Source organism: Nyctibius grandis, chromosome 9 (genome assembly GCF_013368605.1).
Source record: "Nyctibius grandis isolate bNycGra1 chromosome 9, bNycGra1.pri, whole genome shotgun sequence".
NCBI lineage: Eukaryota > Metazoa > Chordata > Aves > Nyctibiiformes > Nyctibiidae > Nyctibius > Nyctibius grandis.
Window position 1 is genome coordinate 15079208 of NC_090666.1, and position 20914 is coordinate 15100121.

The window sequence follows — 20914 nt, forward strand, 5'->3', positions numbered from 1 at the left end:
CACAAGTTAGTCATCCAGTACCAAACAATTCAGTCCAAGCAGCATGAATATCACAGCAAGCCTGATTCAGGAACACAGGGCTGGGGAGAGAAAGGTGTTCTAGTCCCACTGCTCCCCCAGGTATGACGGGAGCAACTGACTCCTTTACTTTGCAACAAAGGTTTACCCGAAAGGTGGTAAAATCTAAGTACAGCTCTAATGGACTTCTTAAAAACAGTTAAGAGGCAAAAATTCTAACCCAGAAAATTTTTATTTTCAAAATAAAAAAACTTTGTACAGAACATAGTAGATCTGAGTGAATCTAAATACAGCAGTCTCAGTGATATGACGCACAGTCCTTTCACACTCTAGGAAACAAAAGGCAAGCCCAGCAACTGGGGGGGGCCGAAATCGCTCTTAAATGTCAGAACATGTATTTCTAGAGTTCCTTCTTCACAAAATATACCTAGAGGGTAGAGCACTCTCCACCTCAGATTGCACAGCTATTGACACTATAAAAACAGAGAGGACAGATTTTCAATAGGACAGATGATTTATGAAACAGAACTGCAAGTCTGAGACATAAATATCTTTTGTTTCTAAATTCCTCTCTCCTCCCCTCCTACACACACTGATGTAATTCCCAGAAAGGTATAAACTGTGGATCATTCTGTATACACACAGTGCAAATACTGTGCAGGCAGAGAAGTCTAAACCCATGTTTTGTTCTAGTGCTCAATAAAAGCAAGTTGATTCTTCTATTACTCAACAGTACATTTATAACATTGCATTCTAAACCTTATGCAAAGATTATACAGTACTTTCCATAACCAAACACTAAGCACATTTATACACTTCGTGGCTCTCCGGATAAAATTTTCATGGCACCTTCTTTTCTACAGCACTGAGTACGTAAGACCTCATTCACACAGCACATTAAAATTCTTCAGCTCCGTTTCTGCTGTACTCACGTTTCATTAACACCACAGGCGAAATACCCTTCTACAGCCATGCGGAGCCAGATACAGAAATATGGCTGGACTGTTACAGAGGAGACCACAGCATTAACCACATTTTTAAGTGCTCACAACCTGTATGCAACCCATTACATCTCCCTTTTTATTTATTTTTAAAAGCCGTTTTGATGAGGCAACCGTTCTTCATCTGTTACTACAACCAGGGTATCTCCTGAGAACATTATCTATTTACATTTATGCTGCTCTATGCAACTGGAAGAATAACTCACTTTAAGCTGGACTGTAGCTTAGGAAGTCCTTGCTTTTTAGTTCTTTTGAGAGGTAAAAAAAATCAGGCTTCTGATTCCAGTGATTGTTTGTCATTGCCCCTTTTCCTGATAACCAAATTCAGCAAGTTACCATCTTTCATCCACTTGTAGTTGGCCAACAGCCACAGGAACCACTACCCCTCTCTCTGGAGGAATCATTCTTCCCCAGGACCAGTACAGATTCTGCAAAGAAGCAGTTCTGCAGTTGCAGCAAGAGCAGGGAGAAGGGAACCCCCAAAAACAGTAATTTAACAAACGGCACATTCTGTTTTAGACATAATGGTCACTTCACAATGTATACCAGTATGTTCACATCACTGTCACCGCTAGGCAATGTTAGTGCTGGTGCTGTGGAAGCTTTCAGCATTGGCCTCCTCTCATCTGAGCAAAAATACAAAGCACCACCCGCAACAGCTTCTGCTGCATTTTAAGTCACTCAGAGAATCTCCCTTAAAATGGCCAACGTGCACTTTGAGTACTCTATAAAACCAAACATTAGTGCTTAGTGATTGCTCAACCGCAACTCTTAGGGCTTCCTTTTTGAACTTAAGAATGCATTGTTGTTTTAGAGAATTCTTAGCTTCTATTTGATCACTCATGTTCAGTCAGAGCCTGTACTGCAGCAGAAGTTGGCCTGGAGTTGAGCACATACCTTTCCCTGCTCGGTTCTGTTGGGAACAGTGCCCTGAATTTTCAGAACATGAGCATCTTTTTGTGATCAACTTCAAAGCATAAATAAACCTGCAGCACAGGTCACTACATGAATAAAACTAACGGCTTAAAGCCCCATCTCCTTTCAGGAAAAAAAAAAAGTTACTGGCATGAAAGCAACGACTGGTGCTATCTGATTTACAAAGTTGTTTAAAAAAAGAAAAGAATGGACTGTGGGCAAAGACCTTCATTAAACACTTTTCCCAAGTATGATTTGCACTGAGATAAGTGAAAAGTTCTTTATCTTTTACCCAAAAGGGGAGGAAAGGAAGGCACTGGCTTTGTAATCTCATTTGATTAAACAATTCACTGTAGGCAATAATATGACATTGGTGAAAGAGTAGGCAATTTAAAGGCAGTCACAGCTTCAGTCTTCCATTCCAAGTTCTTGTTTCAGACTGAAAGACAAGTAGAAACATGAGTTAGCTTGTAGCAAAACACTGTTTGGAAACTCTTTATAGGCAAATTAGTGGAAGCGCTGACAATAAAGACAGCTGAAGTTGGGCGCCAAAAGACAGAGTGGATATATCACTTGTTTTGGTTAAGAAATAACATGTCAGAAAAATTGCATGGCAAAATCTCAGATTCTAAAGGCAACATGAACTGATCTTGAGATGTACCTGACAAACTGGGATGGGGAAAGCTCTACTCTCCTAGCTTTGAGCTGCTTATCCCACTTTGGGCAGAGCCATGTCACTGACACAATGGCACACTTACCTTTTCAAGTAGGCATGGACATTGTCATATCCATGGTACTTGGCCAGATAGACCAGGACACCTGTAGCACATTGGCCATCTCGCTGTCTGCAGAAGCTACAGTTGCAGATTCCACGACATGGTGGGCACCTCCAGGTCTAGACAAGAGACAGACAACAAGCCTTTTTAACTGAACTAAAATGCCAGACACGATTCATACCTGCAACTTCAAAGAAGGCCCCGGTCTGCACAGAGTTCTGCAGTGAACATCAGCACTGCAGAAGTTGTCCAAATCAGCACAAGAATACAAATTCTTCAGTCTGTAAGGGATTAAACTCTCCTTTGCCTGCCTTGCACATAGCCACAGGAAGCATTCTACTCTGCTCAACTCCTGCACCACTTCCACAGCCCACAACAGCAGCACTTTGTCCACAATACAGTTCCTCTCCATAGGGCATTAAGCATTAATGCAAGGCAAAAAGAGAACACTATTCTGATGCTCAAATACAAGACTATTTTGGCAGCTGCTCTGCTCTCGTAGTTTACTCCTGCAAATAAAGCTACAGAAGCAGTAACTACAACGAGTTCTACATAACACAAGGTTCTGTGATTCAGTTTGAATCAAACCAGGACTGCATTATGTACTACAGCACTGTAAGCAGTTCCCCTGCTAAAATGCTTTTGCTATGAGTAACCAATGCACCTCTCTGCTCAAGTTAAGCACAATAAAGCCAATACTCAAAATTGTCTTACCGGATCCAGCAACGCCGTTCTGACATCTTCCCCATACCTATTGCGGAGGCATGGCCCACAGAATTGGCCCCGTACTCCTACACAATCAGGGTTACGACAATTTGTCTTGGTGTCTATGGTTTTTTGGCGACACTGATGACACGTGGATCCCTAGAACACAGGGAAAGTAGTTCAGGAAACAAGACATTAAAGATGGCTCTTCAGTTAGGGAAATAAAGCATTTAACAAGCAATCTCTTTGGCAGCTAGCAGTGCTTATGCTGAAGCAGAAAGCCACCTTACAAGTTTGAACCAAGACTGTTTTAACATTGCATCTTCAGTGTCTGTTAATCACTTTCCTGGGCTGGTATCACCTAGGTACTACAGTTGTTCCAGGGTGAAAGCAAGCTAACTGGCTTGGTAAAGGCCATTCTATAAATTCACGGAAAGCTAAGAGATGACATTTCAAGATCTCAGGCATACTTGTCCCCAAAATCACATCCTTCCTCTCAGTGAGAGGGAGTCTGCTCTATTTAATGCTAAACCACAAGCAGGGAATAACAAGAAAATGACTTCACAAAGTATGCATGTCACACAGTTGGAATATACTTACCATGGCCCTGTTATATACTTTCTCTCTTGCAGATCCACAAATATTATTCAGCTCTTCTGCTGTTATCTCCTCAACTGGGCGCACAATGTGTGGAAAAGTCATGGCACCACGGTGACCTCTCCTGGGAGTTCGGGCTTCATGCTGAATAGTGAAGACAATACTTTTAGTATTAGTTTCATTGAAAACTACACAAACAAGGTGGGGATCTTCAAAGCAGCGCCAAAGTCTCAAATACCCATCATATATTTAAACCAGAGATAATAGATCTTTGCAAAGACATGTGATATGGATGCAGCTCTAGCACCTTCACTTGATCTGTCACCTTCAGGGTACAGAAATGCTACTGGATCTTGCTTAATTCCTGCTGGAGTGCAAGAGGAAGTGATTTTTCAAGGATAAGGCAGAGGGAAATGGAGAACACATACAACATGCTATTTTCTGTACTTCTTCCTAGGCCATGGCATACTCATTATCTTGATCAACTCTGTATGAATTGCTATTTTCTTGAAGGGATACAAAATGACCTTTATGATCAACCTGCAACAGGAGAACTAGAACCTCAACATACCTCCAGGTATTCATCAGACATCTTTCTTCTTCTCACTAAGATGTACCGGTCATCATCTTCCTCTTCTGGTAAAGGAATAGGAGGACCTTCAATCAGGGATCTGGATCTTGTGTGAGGCCGAGAACTTCGGTCTGGGTTCCTCCTCAAAGGACTTCTCGGCAATGAACGTCTTGGAAGTCGCTTTGGTCCCTGGTAAAGTTTAAAATCCCCTAATGAAACAGATGAAAACCGAGACAGCTCCTGTCCCTACTATGAATTCCTCCCCAAAAGGCATGCCCACCTCCTGTCTTTCCCAAAGATTAAGTTCCCCCCCCTGCCCTCCCAAATCAGAAAACACAAGGTAAAAACATCCTAGGGAAATTCAACTCGGGCATTCTGCTAGCTGCAGAGAAAGTCCAAAGCACGTTTGTGTCCATGCAGGTATAAGATAGAATAATTCCCCCACACAGCAGAACCTGTGTCTATGAGGAGCTGCAACTTCTATTGTTCCCATCTTCACACAGCTTACAGGTAAATTAGCAGAGAAATTCATTACACTGCCGATTCACAACCCAACCTTCTTTAAGGACATAGTTAGGCCAAATGTCAGGTTTTTCTCAAGCCTCCAAACTTGCAGAATATTCAGGCTCGACCTTCAAAGTCAAAGCTGCCCCCTTATCTCCAGCCATAAATACATATTTACGCAGCACCCTGTTTAGTTTTATTGGCCTGTGGAGACACCTAACCTTTATGAGTTAATCTATTCTGCTTTATACAGTGGCAAATCAAATGAGAATTGCACAATGAGGATGCCTGTTTTAGAAAGCAATAAAATTCTGAACGGGACTTTGATTTACAGGGTTTATTAAGTTTTTTAATTGAGAGTCCTGTTTTGTAATGCAGAACCGTGTCCAGTTCTGGGCTCCCCAGTTCAAGAAAGACAAGGAACTACTGGAGAGAGTCCAGCGGAGGGCTATAAAAATGACTATAGAGGACTGGAGCATCTCTCTTATGAGGAAAAGCTGAGGGAGCTGGGTCTGTTCAGCCTGGAAAAGAGAAGACTGAGAGAAGATCTTATCAATGCTTACAAATACCTTAAGGGTATGTCAAGAGGATGGAGCCAGTTTCTTCTCAGCGGTGCCCAGTGACAGGACAAGGGGTAACAGACACAAACTGAAACACGGGAAGTTCAATCTGAATTTGAGGGTGACAGAGCACTGGAACAGGCTGCCCAGGGAGGCTGTGGAGTCTCCTCTGGAGATATTCAGAACACGCCTGGAGGTGACCCTGTGCAATCTGCTCTAGGTGAACCTGCTTTAGCAGGGTGTTGGACTAGATCTCTAGAGGTCTGTGAATGCAACTCTCAGAAATCTGAAGGCAAATATAGTAAGTTTATACTTACATGACTGACAGTTGGCAATGATTTTCTTCCAAAGATACCAGAAACATTTTGCAACTCAGCCATTAGTTTTGCAAGCTAACAAAGGAAAAAAAGGGAAGCAGAGCCTTAAAAGGGTGTTTATGTGCTATTACAGATTACAGCAATTGGCTAGAAGTACAATTACTTATAGGAAATGCAGTCACTTTTCACTTTTATGTCGTCTTTATGTTCTAGTGACTGCAAGTAATTTGAAAATGCTCAAACTTATTATGTTGAAGTCTTATTCTTTAGGCTTGCAGACTATGAATTTTTACCGAAGCACTTAGCCTATGGATTTTCACATGCCAGTGGACATAAAGTATCAGATTTAAATATTAGGAATGTAAATTCCTCTTAATGCATTCACATAATTCCCATTAGAGTTAATCTGAACAACCAAAGAGGTTGCCTAAGAGTCAATGCGGGAGAAGAGAGGGGAAGAAGCGTGGGCCCCCAGCGAGGCATTGAGTACTTGCCATTGCTTTGTTTTCCTTTATGTTCAAAGCTCTTTTTTCTAAAAACATGGCACCATTTTCTTCAGAGTCAGAGTCTGAATCTGGAGCAGGCATCAGCTTTTCAGGAAGAGGTTCCATCTCACCCTTCCTCCTCTCCGATCTTCGAGGTGGAAACTTCATGGCTACTTTTAGAGGAATAGGGCATTTCTGACTTCTCTGAGCTACCTCACTTTCAGCACTTGTATCATTCTCCTCTGAAACTGATTCCAATTTCTGTTAACAAACCAGAATGGAAGCATATAAATCCAAGTGAGTTGCTCTGCAATTAAATACAGTTTGACAGTATTTTCTTTGGGGGTGGTTAAAGAGGCTATCTGGCTTAAATCTAGACTTTAAAATCTGCAGATCTAGTGCTCTAGCATATTGGGGGAGGGGTGCACAGAAGGGGACAGAAGAAGGGGGCACAGGGATAAAAAACTCCCAGGGAGAGGCACACCGTACTGCCACAACACATCAGAAAAAGGAGCTTGGTTTCCGTTGCAGCAGTCTGAGCTGTCACCTGAAGACCCAATAGCAAAGATAAGTTTGTGCATGAGTGTGAGAAAGAGAATTGCCTTTCAAGGGCTCAACTTTGCAATATACTGTATTTGGCTGTAAAAATAGCCACAACACAGTTCTCAGCACAGGGTCAAACCCAAGTTTGTAAGCTGTCAATAGTCATCTCACAGTACCAACAATATCAAGTGAAAACTTCCTTCTAGAGCCAGTCTATGAAATAATTATGAATAAAATCCCAATATTTTCTTATCTTTGAATTCCGACGCCTTGCTTACAACTTTTGCAAGAACCAAGTGTTCAGTGAGGACAGAAATGAATTTGTTTAGTTAAAAGCCCATTTTGCAATAGGCTTTGACTTTTAGGTTTAGACTCATTAGTCTTACCTTGGTCATAGGTAACAACAGGCTTCCTGCTTCATATGCATAGATCATCAGTCTCAAATGGCAACCCTTATTTGCACAGGGTTTTTATCAAATCAGGTATGTGGTTCTGGTTGCCCATTATGGGTAGTTATTGATTCCTTTTTCTTATGTATCTTTTCCAGCTTTTTCTCCTACTTATTCTCTTTACTGATGTGTATTATTTAATTCAGACACGTCCTCTTCCAATCAGACATTCTTTTCTAGTCATTCCTCAGCATGTTCTGAAGTTACGACAAACCTGTTTTATGCCAAGCACGGTACTACTTCTGTCTTCTCTACTAAATACCAAATGTTGGTCTTTTTAAGCAATAAAACTGCTCTTGCACGGATGTCAAGGAAAACCAGGAAGGCCAATTTCACCACCTATCCCCATTTCTCTACTGCTAAAGAAGTACATTGTTTCCTGTTACACTGTCAGAGTGCAGGTCTGACTGCATGTCAATATACACAGAAATTCTTCTCAGGTTTGCTGGAGCCCATGGGCTAACAAAACATTTCACATTGAGGAAACCAGAAACGTTAGAGTCTAACAGAGTAATATCCAGCAAGGACAGTTTTATGAGGTATTATATTTCAAAATCCATATGCCAGATTTTATTCTGAACTTGCAAAGCTCAGGAGCTTGAGGGCTTTTTATGGAGAGAGAAAAAGAAAATGAAACTATGGCTACTTAGACTGTACATTAAATTAAATAAAATGATGCTTCTTTCTGACAACATTTGACTTTCAAGCTGAAGCTGTCATTATTTTTCAATTAAGAATGTGTAAGAATTTAAATTTCAAATTGCAAACTAAAATGAACTGTCTTACCAATACATCTCGAATCTCATTTTCTGAAAAGCCACAAAAGGATTCATCATCAGAGGCTTCGTGAAAAATTTTTGCCAGTTCTTTTCTAATACCCAACCTAGACTTGCGTTTCTATGAAGAATAAAACATCCTTTAACTGAAGTTGTACAGAAAATTATTCACATTTACAAGTGCAGTATAAGCAAATAGCTTTTTTTAATAAAGAAAAAAAATAGTTAAGACATTTAACAAGGGGTTTCAGAACCGCAGTGGGAAATTATCAGGCACATTAGGTTAGGTGACATTTCAAGGCTAGAATAAAGAGCTCATCTGTTTCCAACAATTACCACCCAGAAGCACAAGTGAAGACTGAAATGAAATTACAGCATATAGCATAGATTTGTAACTACTATACAAAAACATAAGTAGAGCAAGCAGTTTTAATCGCAGACAAAACATTTACTAGATTTACCAGCTTTACATTTTTGCAAGCTTTACTAGCACTGCACATTCAGTTTTATTTGTTCTTGTACTGTACTTACTGTGTTTGCAAAATTATCAGAACCAAAACTGTCACAACTGTCATCAGAGGATGAGGATGTTTCCATGGGAATCAGTTTCGTATTTCTGAATGCTGTGAGGTTTCTGCTTCCTGAACAACCTTGGCGCTGCAGAAGGACAACGGCAATATTGTTAATGAAAGAAACCTGTTGTAACATACTAGCTTTTAAGAACAGCCTTAAGTTGAAGTTTAGAAGGTTTGAACATTTTAGGATGTTTAATAGTCTTGAATACAAATCAGCAGAATCATAATCAGCTTTGAAATAGTCCCCAAAGTTAGAAATGGGAAGTTTCTGCTCTGATATATTTCTGATCATTGGTATAGATGAGTTTTGTTCAGTATTTAGAAATACCTCTTTTATGCAAACAGCCAAGTGGAAATATACACAAAAATCATATCCTTCCCCACTCATTGTAGACAATGCCAGAAAAAAGTACAGGAACACAATCAGTATGCAGAAATCTGCTTTGATTTATTAATTAGTTTTAGTTTGAGGCAAACACTAAATACACTGCAGGTGTTAAGGAAAGGACTAAGGACCATACCCACACAGAAGAGGAGCTTTGAAACGACTGTTCTAGACACAACAGCTTGCTGTTTTGTTACTTTCGTTACCAGGTTGGAACACCTTTTTTGACGGGCTTCAGGTTTTCATTTCCCAGGGGACGTTTCTCCCGGCAACGACCCGAGGCCCAGCCTGCTGCACCCACACACAGAAGCTGCCCAAGTCGAGCTCTCTGACCGTTACCACGTCACAGGCCCGGCCGACCGGGCCAGATATTTTATAAAAACGGTTTAAACAGTAACTCGCCAGGGCCATTCCTGGCGTCCCCTCCCCAGCACCGTTCAGCACGCTGCTTCTCGCTGGAGCGGCACCGCAGCTCTCCCGGGCCGTGCCCACGCCCCACAGTGCTGCTGGTGCTGACGAGGAACGGAAAAGCTCCCCGGCCCGGCCCGGCCCGCATGCGGCCCCAGGCACAAAAGCGGCCGTTTCTGGCACCGCCTGACGCGGCCGAGGGAGCGCCCAGACGGAGAACCCCCCGCCGTGTCAGGCCGAGCACCGACGGGCCTCCAGCCCGGGGCCAGCCCGCACGGTGAGCCCCCGGCCAGGAGACCCGGGCTCGCCATCCGCACGCAAATGCACCTTCCCCCCTCGGGCGCGGCCGCCGGCGGCTCTCCCGGCCTCCGCTAAGATGGAGCCGCCCCCCCGGGCACACACGGCGGGGCCGCCCGCCTCCGCGCCCCACAGCAAGTCCCTCCGCCCCGCTCCCCCGAGACCGCGGGCCCTAAGCCCGCACAGCGGGGCCGCCTCCCCCCCAGCCGTGAGGTACCTTCCCGCCGCAGCAGCCTCCGACACGCACCGCCCAACTGCCGCCCTCACAGCCGTAACGGCGGACGGGGGCAGCTGCGAGCCGCGCGCGCTGGGAGGCGGGCGCCGTGCCAGCTGCCTTCCGCCCCTGTCACCGGCTCCCCGTCGAGCGCGACCCCGAAGCCGAGTCCCCTATCGCAGCCAGGCGGGCGAGGGCATCGCCGTGCGCGGGGAGCCCCACCACCGCGGCGGGGCAGGGGGCCCTGGGCTGCCGGTCCGCGTGGCAGGGCTGCCCCCAGGTCACCCCCCCGGGGTGTCCGGCGAGCCCCAGCCCAGACACTCACCCCGCACGACTCCACCAGCCTCCCCGCAGCCCGGATTGCCCCGGCCGTGAGACCCCGCAGGGCCCCGTGAGAGCGCGGCCGCAAGCGCCACAGCCGCCCCCCCCCCTCCCCCCCGTCACCAGCAGCGACCCGCAGCCGTACCGCGCCCCCGGGACCCCCGAGCCCGGTGGGCAGCGCTCACCTGCGGGCGCGGCGGACCCATGCTGGCGGCGGCGGGGCGAGCACCGGGGAACTGAAGGTTCGCGCCAAAGTGGCTAGGACCGCGGGGGGCGGGGCCCGGCGGCGCCTTTCCCGCGTTGGCGTCCGCGTCCTGGCAGATGCAGCTGATACCCCCTTGGGATCAGGCACCCAACGTGCCCGCCCCACGCCCGCCCGCCGTCCCCTAATGAGAAGCTGTGTAGATCTCCTGGGGCACCCCCGGAGGGCTAGTTCGGGGGTCCCATATTTTTTTTTCCGTTCGCGGTGCGAGTTTTGTGGAGCTGCAAGGGCCTGGCCCTGTGGCGCGAAAAGCTCCCGGGCGGAACGCCGCGGGACTCGCGTGCCTGAGGGGCGGGGCGCGCTCCGGGGGCAGGGCTGCGCCGCGCCGTGCCGTGCCGCGCCGAGCCGGGGAGCCCGCGTGGTCTGTAACTCTTTCTCTCTTTTTGTTTATTTTTATTTTATTTTATATGCCGAACCTGGATTTGCTTCCGCCAAATCGCGGATCGGGGGTGACAGCCGCTGCCTCTGCTCCCTTGGGAGTACAGCGGTGCAACAGAATTTTAGAAAGTAGTTGGCTGCGCTGCTCTTTGCAAACAAAACATTACTTGAAGGCAGGCCAGAAGGAAATAGATCATCAGTCATTGTAAACCACTTTATGTGACGTTTGTAATGGTGCATTAAAGCAAATACAGCCGTTAAACACAGCAAAATAACTGCTGCCCGACCAGTATTTGACAGCTATAGTAAGGGGAGAACCCTTGAAGAAGCTGTATGGGATTTGTGCCCCAGTGTTTGCTGCCCGGCATTTCCAGGTGCCTTCCCGATGGCAGGCGAGTCCCGGTTGCGATTGGTGTGAGGGAAGGAGGCCCCACGCACGTGCAGCCCGCACGCAGACCTGCGCCTCTGTAAAGCAAACCACAAATCATCTCTAAGCCAAAGCCTGTAAATAGGCTACAGCACAATAGAGTACAACAGCCCTCACGGACTATGTTTTCTGTTTTCTGTGGGCGTTATTCTTCCTGCACATGCTGCAATCTGCCATGTAAAAGAATCTCCGTTTTAAATAAGCCCATAATTACATACTTACCTGCACTGCCGGCTTCTCAGCACACGCACAAAAGCAGATGAACTAAACCCGGTTCTCCAGAGATCAGACCACACTCTATTCCTCTAAATCCGCTTTAGTGGAGGATTGCCGCCCTGATGGTCTCCAACCAGGACAGCTCAGTTGGGAAGGGGGGATATTTCTTGAATTTTGATGTAGTTTTACTTCTTTCGGCAGAAAAAAAAAATCTACAAATACTAGTTCACTTACACAGAAGAGGAGATCCATTTTCTCAACAGTAACAGCCTTTAACAGCTTGAATCATGATTATCAGGATTTTACTAGAAAAGTAGCCAACCTTCACAGCTTTTAAGAGCATCATATGAAATGTTATGGAGTACTGACGGGGCTAGCTGAATCCATACTTCAGACTGCAGTTAATTTTCCATTTAATGCTTAATGGAAGCAGCATTCTTCAAAAAACATACATAGTCAAATGGCTTTAAAATTAATAGGCCAGAGCATGGACTTTGTGGGGAAACCGGACAGGACATTTTGTGAACTGTATTTTCAGCTTTTTTTTTTTTTAATATGTGAAAAAGAATTAACTTATTGAAAATTGTGTATGTCAGCTCACATATTTTGTAGACGACTGGGTAGAAGGGGGCAGGAAAGGGAGAAGAGAAATGGGAAGTATGTGAAGGGCAGGGGCCTCCCTTCCTACAGTACAGTGCAGGGTACCAGAAAATGAAGGTCTGTAGCTCAGGAGATGGCTGTTGTCACCTGCACCCCTCTCATTTCCCCCATTTTCATCTTTGTGCCCTTTGCGCCCCTGTTCTACCCTGCGGGGCCCAGGTGCCCTCAGTAGATGGGCAGAACAAACTTACCAACTGGCTTTACTGTGACAGAAAACATTTCTTAATCTTTGTCGAGATATAGGCAGCACCACTGTCCTACATCCAGCTATTTACAATAGCTGAGGGCATGCGAACCTGAACTCACGTGAGCATTGCATTTTCAGCCACGTTTAACTCAAATTAGGCTAATGTGCGTGGAAGGAAACATCCCCACCAGCCCGGTCCCCCAGTCCAGGTCCTGCATGGCCTGTCAGTGCTACCGGCCTCTCTGTCTCCCCTGCTGCCCACCTGCGGGGTGAGCTCACCCCTCGGGGCTCATGTGTCAGCAAAGATTATCTGGAGTATTTTATCAGGTGTTTCCAAGCAAATAGTCTCTTAAATTCTTGTCTTTCCTTGAAATGAGTTGTCAGTACATGGTAGCGGCCCTTGGAAGACCTGCTAAGGGAATCGGCAGAAATTACAGATGAACATGCAGCAGATTGAGCGTGCAACACTTTCTGCACCCGTCTGGGGGAATCATTGTTCATAAAGTAGGAGCTTCGAGCAGTAGCAAGAACATGGACCTCCAACAACAATAGCTCCATTGTCAGAAACAGTAAATGTGACCTTTGTTCCCCCAGGAGGAAGGACAAGCGCTGTCCTGCACGTCACCCCACAGGTTTCAGCTGTCGGCATTGCATACAGCTTTTCTCTCTGGGGGCAGGACTCCTGCTGCCCCGTCCCTGGCTTTCCTGCACACTTCCTAGCTTAACTATGGACAACAAACACACTTTATGCTCTAGTTTCCCCTTTTTTTTTTTTTAAATTGCAGCAATACATTTCTACCCGGCTAAAATAGCATATGGATACATTAATTAATGTTTGTGTGATGCTAGTAATTATTGTGATGGGACTTGCACATTGACACAGATTTATAGATGCAAGTATTTCAGTGGAAAGGGAGAATTTGGATTCTTACGACCGCAGAGTACCTGTAGCACAATGCAATAACATGTATCTTAGCTCCATAGAAAAGAATAAGATTGCAGCCACTAATGACAGTAATTAAAAATTTCTGTAAGAGCTGTCCAATCACCTCATCATCTGAGCAAATTATAGTGTGTTATTGAAAACGTTAGTGCAATAAAATGAAGCTAAAAACACTTTGCATTAAAATAATCAGACATTGATTTATGATGTAAATTGCAAATTGGTAACCTATAACACACACTAATTGTTTTTCTCTCTCTTGAAAGGTGTGTCTCTGTAAAAGATCTGATCAAGCACATGTATTTGTTCACGTGTCACCACACAGTGGGTAACACTACCATACAAGACATAATAAGGTGTACAACCAGGTAACCTGCTACTGATGGCAACCCAGGAAGGACACTTGTTCTTATACAGAAGCAGAAAGATGGCCACTTTTGGATAGTTAATTATAGTTAGACCTCTACATGTTTGCTGGACATTAATTTTCATGGAGTACTTTTTTACTGTAGATACTTTGACATTGTGCTCTGATAGGTGGAACCAGAATTTGTACAATAAATGTAAATTTAAATATTTAGCATGTATAATCAGTTTATAGCCAAGACCAACCGTACCAGCTCCACAAAATACCTCCACAATGCAATTAGTATCTTTTTCCTTTTTTCTTTCTCCAAGGAAAAATACTTTTTCCCCTTTTAATTTAACAGGTTTGTATCTCCTCATGCTTTGCTGTAAGTTCCTTATTAGTAAAGGCTGGGTGCAAATGCATGCTGCATGTTGATTTAAAGGTGGTCATGTCTGATCCTATTCAATACCGTGTTTCTTTGACACAAACTGGCGAGACTATAAAAATAGAAAGAATAAAAGGAGGAAAGCCAAAGGAATAAATACAGCCCAGGGAGAGAAAAAGTGCAGTTGATAAATGCCTCTAGGAACCTATATTCATCAGCACACTAAGAATGGCTGAAATGTGGTCAGTTTTGATAGAAATCTTAATGATTATTCCAAGTATATGTCGTAGCAGATCATTCGGAGCCCAGAGCATTGTGATGCACATTATGGGAATGTAATTATAATGCTCATTTAAGTATCCTGTAGCCATTCCACAAAATGCATAGCAAAAAATGTTGATCAAAAGTAGCTGTTGTTGATATGCAGTAGCCACTTTTAAAAGCTCAAGATCCCAGCCCTTTCACTCTTGGGCTTTGATTTATATTTCCCTTTGAAAACACAAAATAGATTAAGTCACATCATAAAGAAATTGCTTACAAAATGTTCTGCAAATGCATAGCTGTGGGAAAGAGGAGGCTATCAGAAAATAATAAAAAATGCTTACTGCAGTCTGTTTTTTTGCCCTTTTATATAGGCTTTGCCACTGCCTCTTTATGAATGTTGACGTGCATCGCCTCCACCAGCCTTCATCGAGATGCGGTTGCTGGGAGAGGAGGGGAGTGGGGAGACAGGCGGTGGCTTAACCTTCTCCCCAGGGACCTCTCTCCTGGCAGCTCCCTCAGGAGGGAAGAAGTGGGGGGAATAGGTTGAAAGCCTTCCCTTGGGCTCGCTACTGCCTGCCGAGGGGTCCCGGTTTCAGGCCCTTCTTGTGTTTTCTCACAGCCTGGGGAAAATGCCCTCTGTCTCCTGCAGGGAGCCCTCACCTTTCTTGCTAAGGTAGGAAAATAAATGTGTATGTTGAGCCCCAGGTATATTGAGCCACTTCATTCTACATAGCCCAGTGTTCATGTCTGCAGTCTGTCGGCACCTGCAAAACCGCCTCATGAAGTTTCTAGGAGGAGGCACCGACCCTGGGGGCTTGCAGGCGGCTGAGGTGGGAGCCGTGGGATGCGGCTGGGGGAAGCGTAGGTGGTGCTGGGGTGGGAGCTGCAGGGAGAGGCCCCACACTTTACCCCCAGCTCTCAGCTGCCCCGGGCTGTAGCTGCCTCCCAGCGCTCTTCCTCTGTCCTCTGAGATGCTCATCTCAAATGCCCTGTATTTACACATACTCAAACGTGATCTTGGCAGACCCTTATTAGTGTTATTGCTGTAATAGACTTCTCCATAACCTCTAACTTTTTGCAACAAACTGACTTGAACTGCTAAGCTTTGACACTTCATTAGGTAAGAAAATTATGTAAAAACCCTTCTATGGTGGACACATACACAGAAAATAATTCTGTCAGATGTAGCACAGATGTAGCACAGCTATTTGGTTCCATTTTAGTGATGTGAGATGTCAGGAGGTCTCTCAGTTTGGGGTTTTTCCACAACTACAAAAGCAACTGCCTGTCTTTCCCAGCCTAAAGTAGTAGTAATAATAATAATAATAATAATAATAATAATAATTAGATAAAAGTGCATTCTCTAGCACAATCAAAAAAATCAAGTGTGTATCTTTGATGCATGGTTCAGTATTGTTGGCAGCAAGTTTATAGAAAGTCTTAGAATACTTGGGGTTTGATCCTCAGCAGCATCGGCTGAGCTGGAGAGAACTGTGATAAGGCGTGCCCTGGCTGGGGGCTGTTGCTCTGAGTGAGGATGGAGAGGGGATGCAGAGGGTTTGGGCAACTTCTGCTCCTTAATTCAGTTCAGCAAGTTGCCAGATCGTGGTCAGCGTATGGGGTTTTGGTGTGTGCCCAGGGAGGGTGGCGTTGCTGTCAGACATGGCCAATTGCTAGAAAATAATCAGTGGGAGCAGCTTAGAAAGAGTAAAACTGCAGTAGCAAGTATTTTCTTTAAAAAGTAAACAATGTCCAAAAACACCCATCCCCGTTTCACACGGACGCCAGTGATAAAGCAGGTTCTTACGGGGCTCAGCTGTGGTAGCAGCTGGGGGAGGCACAAGCGGGCACCCTCCCCTCCCAGCTGAACAGGAACTGGGTTTGCTTTCTCTAGCATTTCACGGAAATAATCAACCAGCAGCAACGATGCCCATGAACTCCAGCCCTGAAACCACCATTCCTGGGAGCATGGCAGTGTTTTGTATGCTGGCATGGCATCACTGAGATCTGGGTGTAGATGGGGAGACAGAGGGGCCACTGGCGTCCCTCCTGCTACAAGCAGGTCTCAGCAGCATCAGCGCAGGATGACCAGGTCCCATGGTCATCCCATCCCACCCGGTCAGGATGACCAGATACCCCCAGCACAGAGGTACAGCGCACAGTGGTGGCAATCGGCCAGGCTGAATTCCCGGCAGCCGCATTCCCCAGCGAAAGGGGGTCAGACGGTGACCCTATTTCTCTTCTTTGACCATTACTTCTGTTTATCTTCCTGATAAGCACAGTGCAGGTGTAACGTTTTGGTATGTGCTTTGAAATCAACTCGAGGCCAAAGCAACAACTAGAAATATGGCAAGAGAGAGATTACAGCACTGCCCAAATCAAACACTGGGCTGGGTGGAATTCCTGCCCAGGCCATAAAAAGTGACCTCTGCAGCTCTGCTGCCCCGGGATGGATCGACAGTCTACTCCTGTCACAAGGGGTTAGGGTGAGGAACAGCCTGGGGTTGTTTATGATTTTGGGGCCCCTTGGACTGTTCAGTGGGCTGTCACCTCTGCAACAATCATCCTTCTGTGAATTTGCAAAGGCTCCATGGGAAAAGGAAAGGCTTGTGCAAGGGGCTGAGCTGGGAGATGGGTTACTCTGCCATTCATCCTCTTCTCACCCGGGCAGATGAGCAGCTATGAAAGCCCTCCAAGCAGCCCTCCCCCTTTCAGAGATGCCCTCAGCTCTGCCGAGCAAGCTGCACGCGGGTGGCCCGGGCTGCATGTGAACAAAAGCAGTCTGTGTTTGCAGGACTGGGCAATGCTTTTGCTCCAGGGAGTCTCACATTCACATCCTGCCTGCTATGCTTAGGAGCAGAGTTTCACAGGTGCTGGAACCACCGGCTGGCTTGCAGTGCATCAGCACACATGCCTCTGACCTGCAGGACACAGGGAACACGTGCCCTGAGAGCACAGTTGCTTGGCCCCTTCCCCGGGCAGCACCGCGCCAGGCTGCTGGGCTGGCTGTCGGTCCATCTGCGGAGCGGGTCCCCAGAACACTTGCCTCTTACAGCCAGTCCCTCTGATGGTAGTGGCAGGTACCCCAGTGCTGCTGGGGAAATTTGTGTGCTTAGGAAGCCAATATCCACCAGGGTCAGACCCAGCTCTGGGACACCTTGTCAAACTAAAGAAGAATGACTGCTAACCTCAGTGTTGAGTGCCTGCTCTCCATCCTCGTGTTTTTCACACATTTTGTTGGCAGAAAAAGAAAGAAGTCTCAGCATCATTTTTGCTCATGCCATGAGGACATCAGCTGCAGGGGGGAAAGCCTCTAAGGTTTCAGAAAACCAAGGACAGTAATCCTGAAGTTAACTTGCTCTTCCTGTCTGAGCTGAGCACCACTTCCTCCCTCCCAACCCACGGCAGGGTTAAGAGCTAATGGCTGGAGAGAGATGCTGCTGTTCACCCTGACACCTTCCTGCCCATGTCTGGCATCCCGAGGGAGCTGGGCAACTCTTGTGATTCCCACAAGATCTGGAGTAAAATGTTGCCAAACGAACAAACAGATTCTGTGTAAGCTCTGACAGAGACTTGCACTTTAATAATGAAAAAAAAAGATAATTTGTACCTGATTTTGTAAACATTCTCCCCATTGGATGCAAATACTCACTCACTTTGGATGTCCAGTTCTGAATTTGCCTTCATGAGTTCTCCACTATTTTTCATCATCCGTTCCAGCAGCCATCCCAGAGCTGGCTTCTTGTAACTCAGAGCATTTTAAACTGTGGAAAAGGAAAATGCAGGTACCTTTGGGGGATTAAGAAATAGCAACATCAGTGCATGGAGATAGGAAGACCAAGAGAAAGGAGAGCCAGGAAAACAAGGGTGGCTCTAGAGCAGTGATATTTTGTGCCACTTGCAGAGTCAGCCATGAAGGGAAGGTGTAGCACTGCCGAGGACATGTGCATGGATGGAGGGCAGTGTGTCCAGCTCCCAGTTCGCACATCTAGGCATACTGGTACTTAAATATGATTGGCTTTAACAGACTTGTAAGAAAACCCTAAGAAAATGCAGTGTGGCTCCTTTCCACAGAGCAGACGTTTGCTGTGGTGTAGTTGCCCAAGACAGTCTGATTTTCCACATTGCTGTGCACAGTCTTCCAGCAAATGGTAGCTGCATGTTGGTAAAACATGGAAATAAATTGCTCAGCTTCCTAAAGTAGTGGGGGGTGAAAATGTAAGCACATCTTGACATATAATGAATTATTACCAAGAGAGGGAGTAGCCACATTAAGAGTGATAAAAATGAGACGGAACACTAGATCATGTTGAGACTTCTTTTTTTTGACAAGTTCACTCACTGTTGCTTTAACCAGCAATGCTGGTGCAGCAGGAGTATTTCTAATCAGTCACTATTGCATGATTGTTTAATTTTAATAGGCGTGATCAACACCATCCACTCCTTTAAATGCTAATGAACACTTTAATACAACAGATGTGGACAGACAGTACATCGCAGATTAAAATTAGGCACAGCATTAAATTGCTTACAAACAACAGAGGAATCCTTCTGGACATCTTGACAATCAACCACAGGCAGCTGATAAATCTTGGACTGCCACCACCAGCCCACAGTCTCTGCTGGGTAGGGCCTTGTTTTCAGGCTTGTACAACTACACTGCCATCCTCATCATCCTGGAAGAGAAAGGTACCCCTCCAAACTCTTGCAAATTCTTTCTAGGATTTGTGCAGGCCCAACCGTGAAACAAGATCTTGCCTCCTGAGATGCATATCCAAATTTTTAACAAAAGCACATTTCTAACAAGTGTGCTCTGGTGCGGTTACTATCAGTTGGTATCCTCCAGCACATTTTGTTCATGGCAAGAAATGTTAGGGAAGGATCCCCCACCTAGACAAAATGCCAGTCTCCTGCTAAATTGTGAGAGAGAAACATCCAGTGGTGGATTGTCCTCGTCCTCCGAAGTAGTTGTCAGGTTCAGTAAACCAGGGTCAGAAGCTGGCTTACTAACTAGCTTTCAACCAGTCTGAAGCCACAAGAAAGTGGCAAGCTTTGTTATCACAGAGCTTCACATGCAGCCCCATTCACTTCTGGGTAAAGCTTCTTACTATATTTTTTGCTCTTAACTGTTGTCAGAGGAAAAGGTGCTTAAATGACAGAGATCCAGTTCCTGACACCTGGTATCAATTGTGTCCTGCTCCATTGGTTTTGTTGGACCCTGTCCTGAATTCATGAAATGTAAGTCCCAGTTCACTCTGGCAGGTATTGGGAAACCCACCACGGGGCTCAGCCCTCATTGGGGCTGGTGGGAACCAGGGGGAGGAGAGCTGCATGTACCCCCAGGAGTGGCCTTTGTGTGGAGCAGGGAATTTACATGTCCTTTTGAACGTCCAGCGATGGGGTTATGGTGATGGGGGTCATCGAGGGGGTGACGCGCCAGCAGCTCCTCCAGCATCCCTCACAACTGCGTGCCAGTGAGCACTGCTTGGCATCGATGGTATGTAGCACACTCATTTACAGTTTCTTGGCTTTCAGAGGGTACCATGCATTGCTTTGGGTTCAGCTTCCTTTATCTGTTTCTTCTTTTTCTTTTTTTTTCCTCCTCTTGCATCTTGGGAAACCCTAACTTTTTTTTTTTTTTTTTCCTTTTAATTGTGTGAAATCAGCTTGGAGTGAAAAGGCCAAGAAGAAACTTTCTGATGACAAGTGAGTCTACAGCTGCGTCTTTGTTCTCAGTGGAGCTAAAGACCACATTAATCAGAAACTTTGCTGACCTTGTCTTTACTACCTGAAGACTGAAAGACAAAAGTGACACAGTCTAGCCACATTTAAAAATTCAATTAAAAAATACCTGGTGCCCAGGGATAAACATTATCATAGACCTTAGTGGGGTTAGATGTAATGATAAAGGCAATGGCTTTTTCTCCCTCTATTTTTATTTTTTCCCCCGAAAAGAATAAAGCGTAGATTTTGTTTCTCCTTCTGATTACCACACTGTGTGTGTGACAGTGTGCTCAGTGGTGTCAGGTAGCTGGTGTCAGGGCTTTTAGTAAAGAGCGAGGCGAGAAAATCCTGAGAGGGGATGGAAGCTGCAAGTGGAGAAGTGAAGCTACTGGAGTGGACCTGAAGAAGAATCTCCCCATGTTCCTATTTTTTCGGACTACGCTGGTCTGATAAAAATACTACCTCTTTCTATAGCCCTGGCATAACCAGATTGAACAAGAGGTGAGGACACCCTGCTCAGAGTTGGACTCAGCATCTGGGGACATAAGCAAGGCAAGGGGAGATGTAGCAGCAGCACAACTCCTTCCCTAAGGATGAAACGGAGACCCTTTTGTTATGGCACCCAGCTGTGCCTTACTGATTTTATTATTGAAATATTAAGCAGATCAGTGGCTATCCAGTCAGCTGAGGACACGAGCAGCC

General features: G+C 45.6%; 1 protein-coding gene across 1 annotated transcript; it reads right to left on the reverse strand.

The window, feature by feature from the left end:
• Positions 1-300: 300 nt before the first annotated feature.
• CDCA7 (cell division cycle associated 7) lies at positions 301-13105 on the reverse strand. Its single transcript, XM_068408062.1, is given in 13 exon segments — positions 301-2373; positions 2693-2829; positions 3425-3574; positions 4016-4156; positions 4584-4772; positions 5965-6039; positions 6459-6710; positions 8228-8338; positions 8749-8874; positions 10603-10653; positions 10655-10756; positions 10759-11058; positions 12935-13105. Coding segments are annotated over 13 exon segments (1836 nt in total). The 3' UTR covers positions 301-2342.
• Between the last annotated feature and the right edge of the window lie 7809 nt (positions 13106-20914).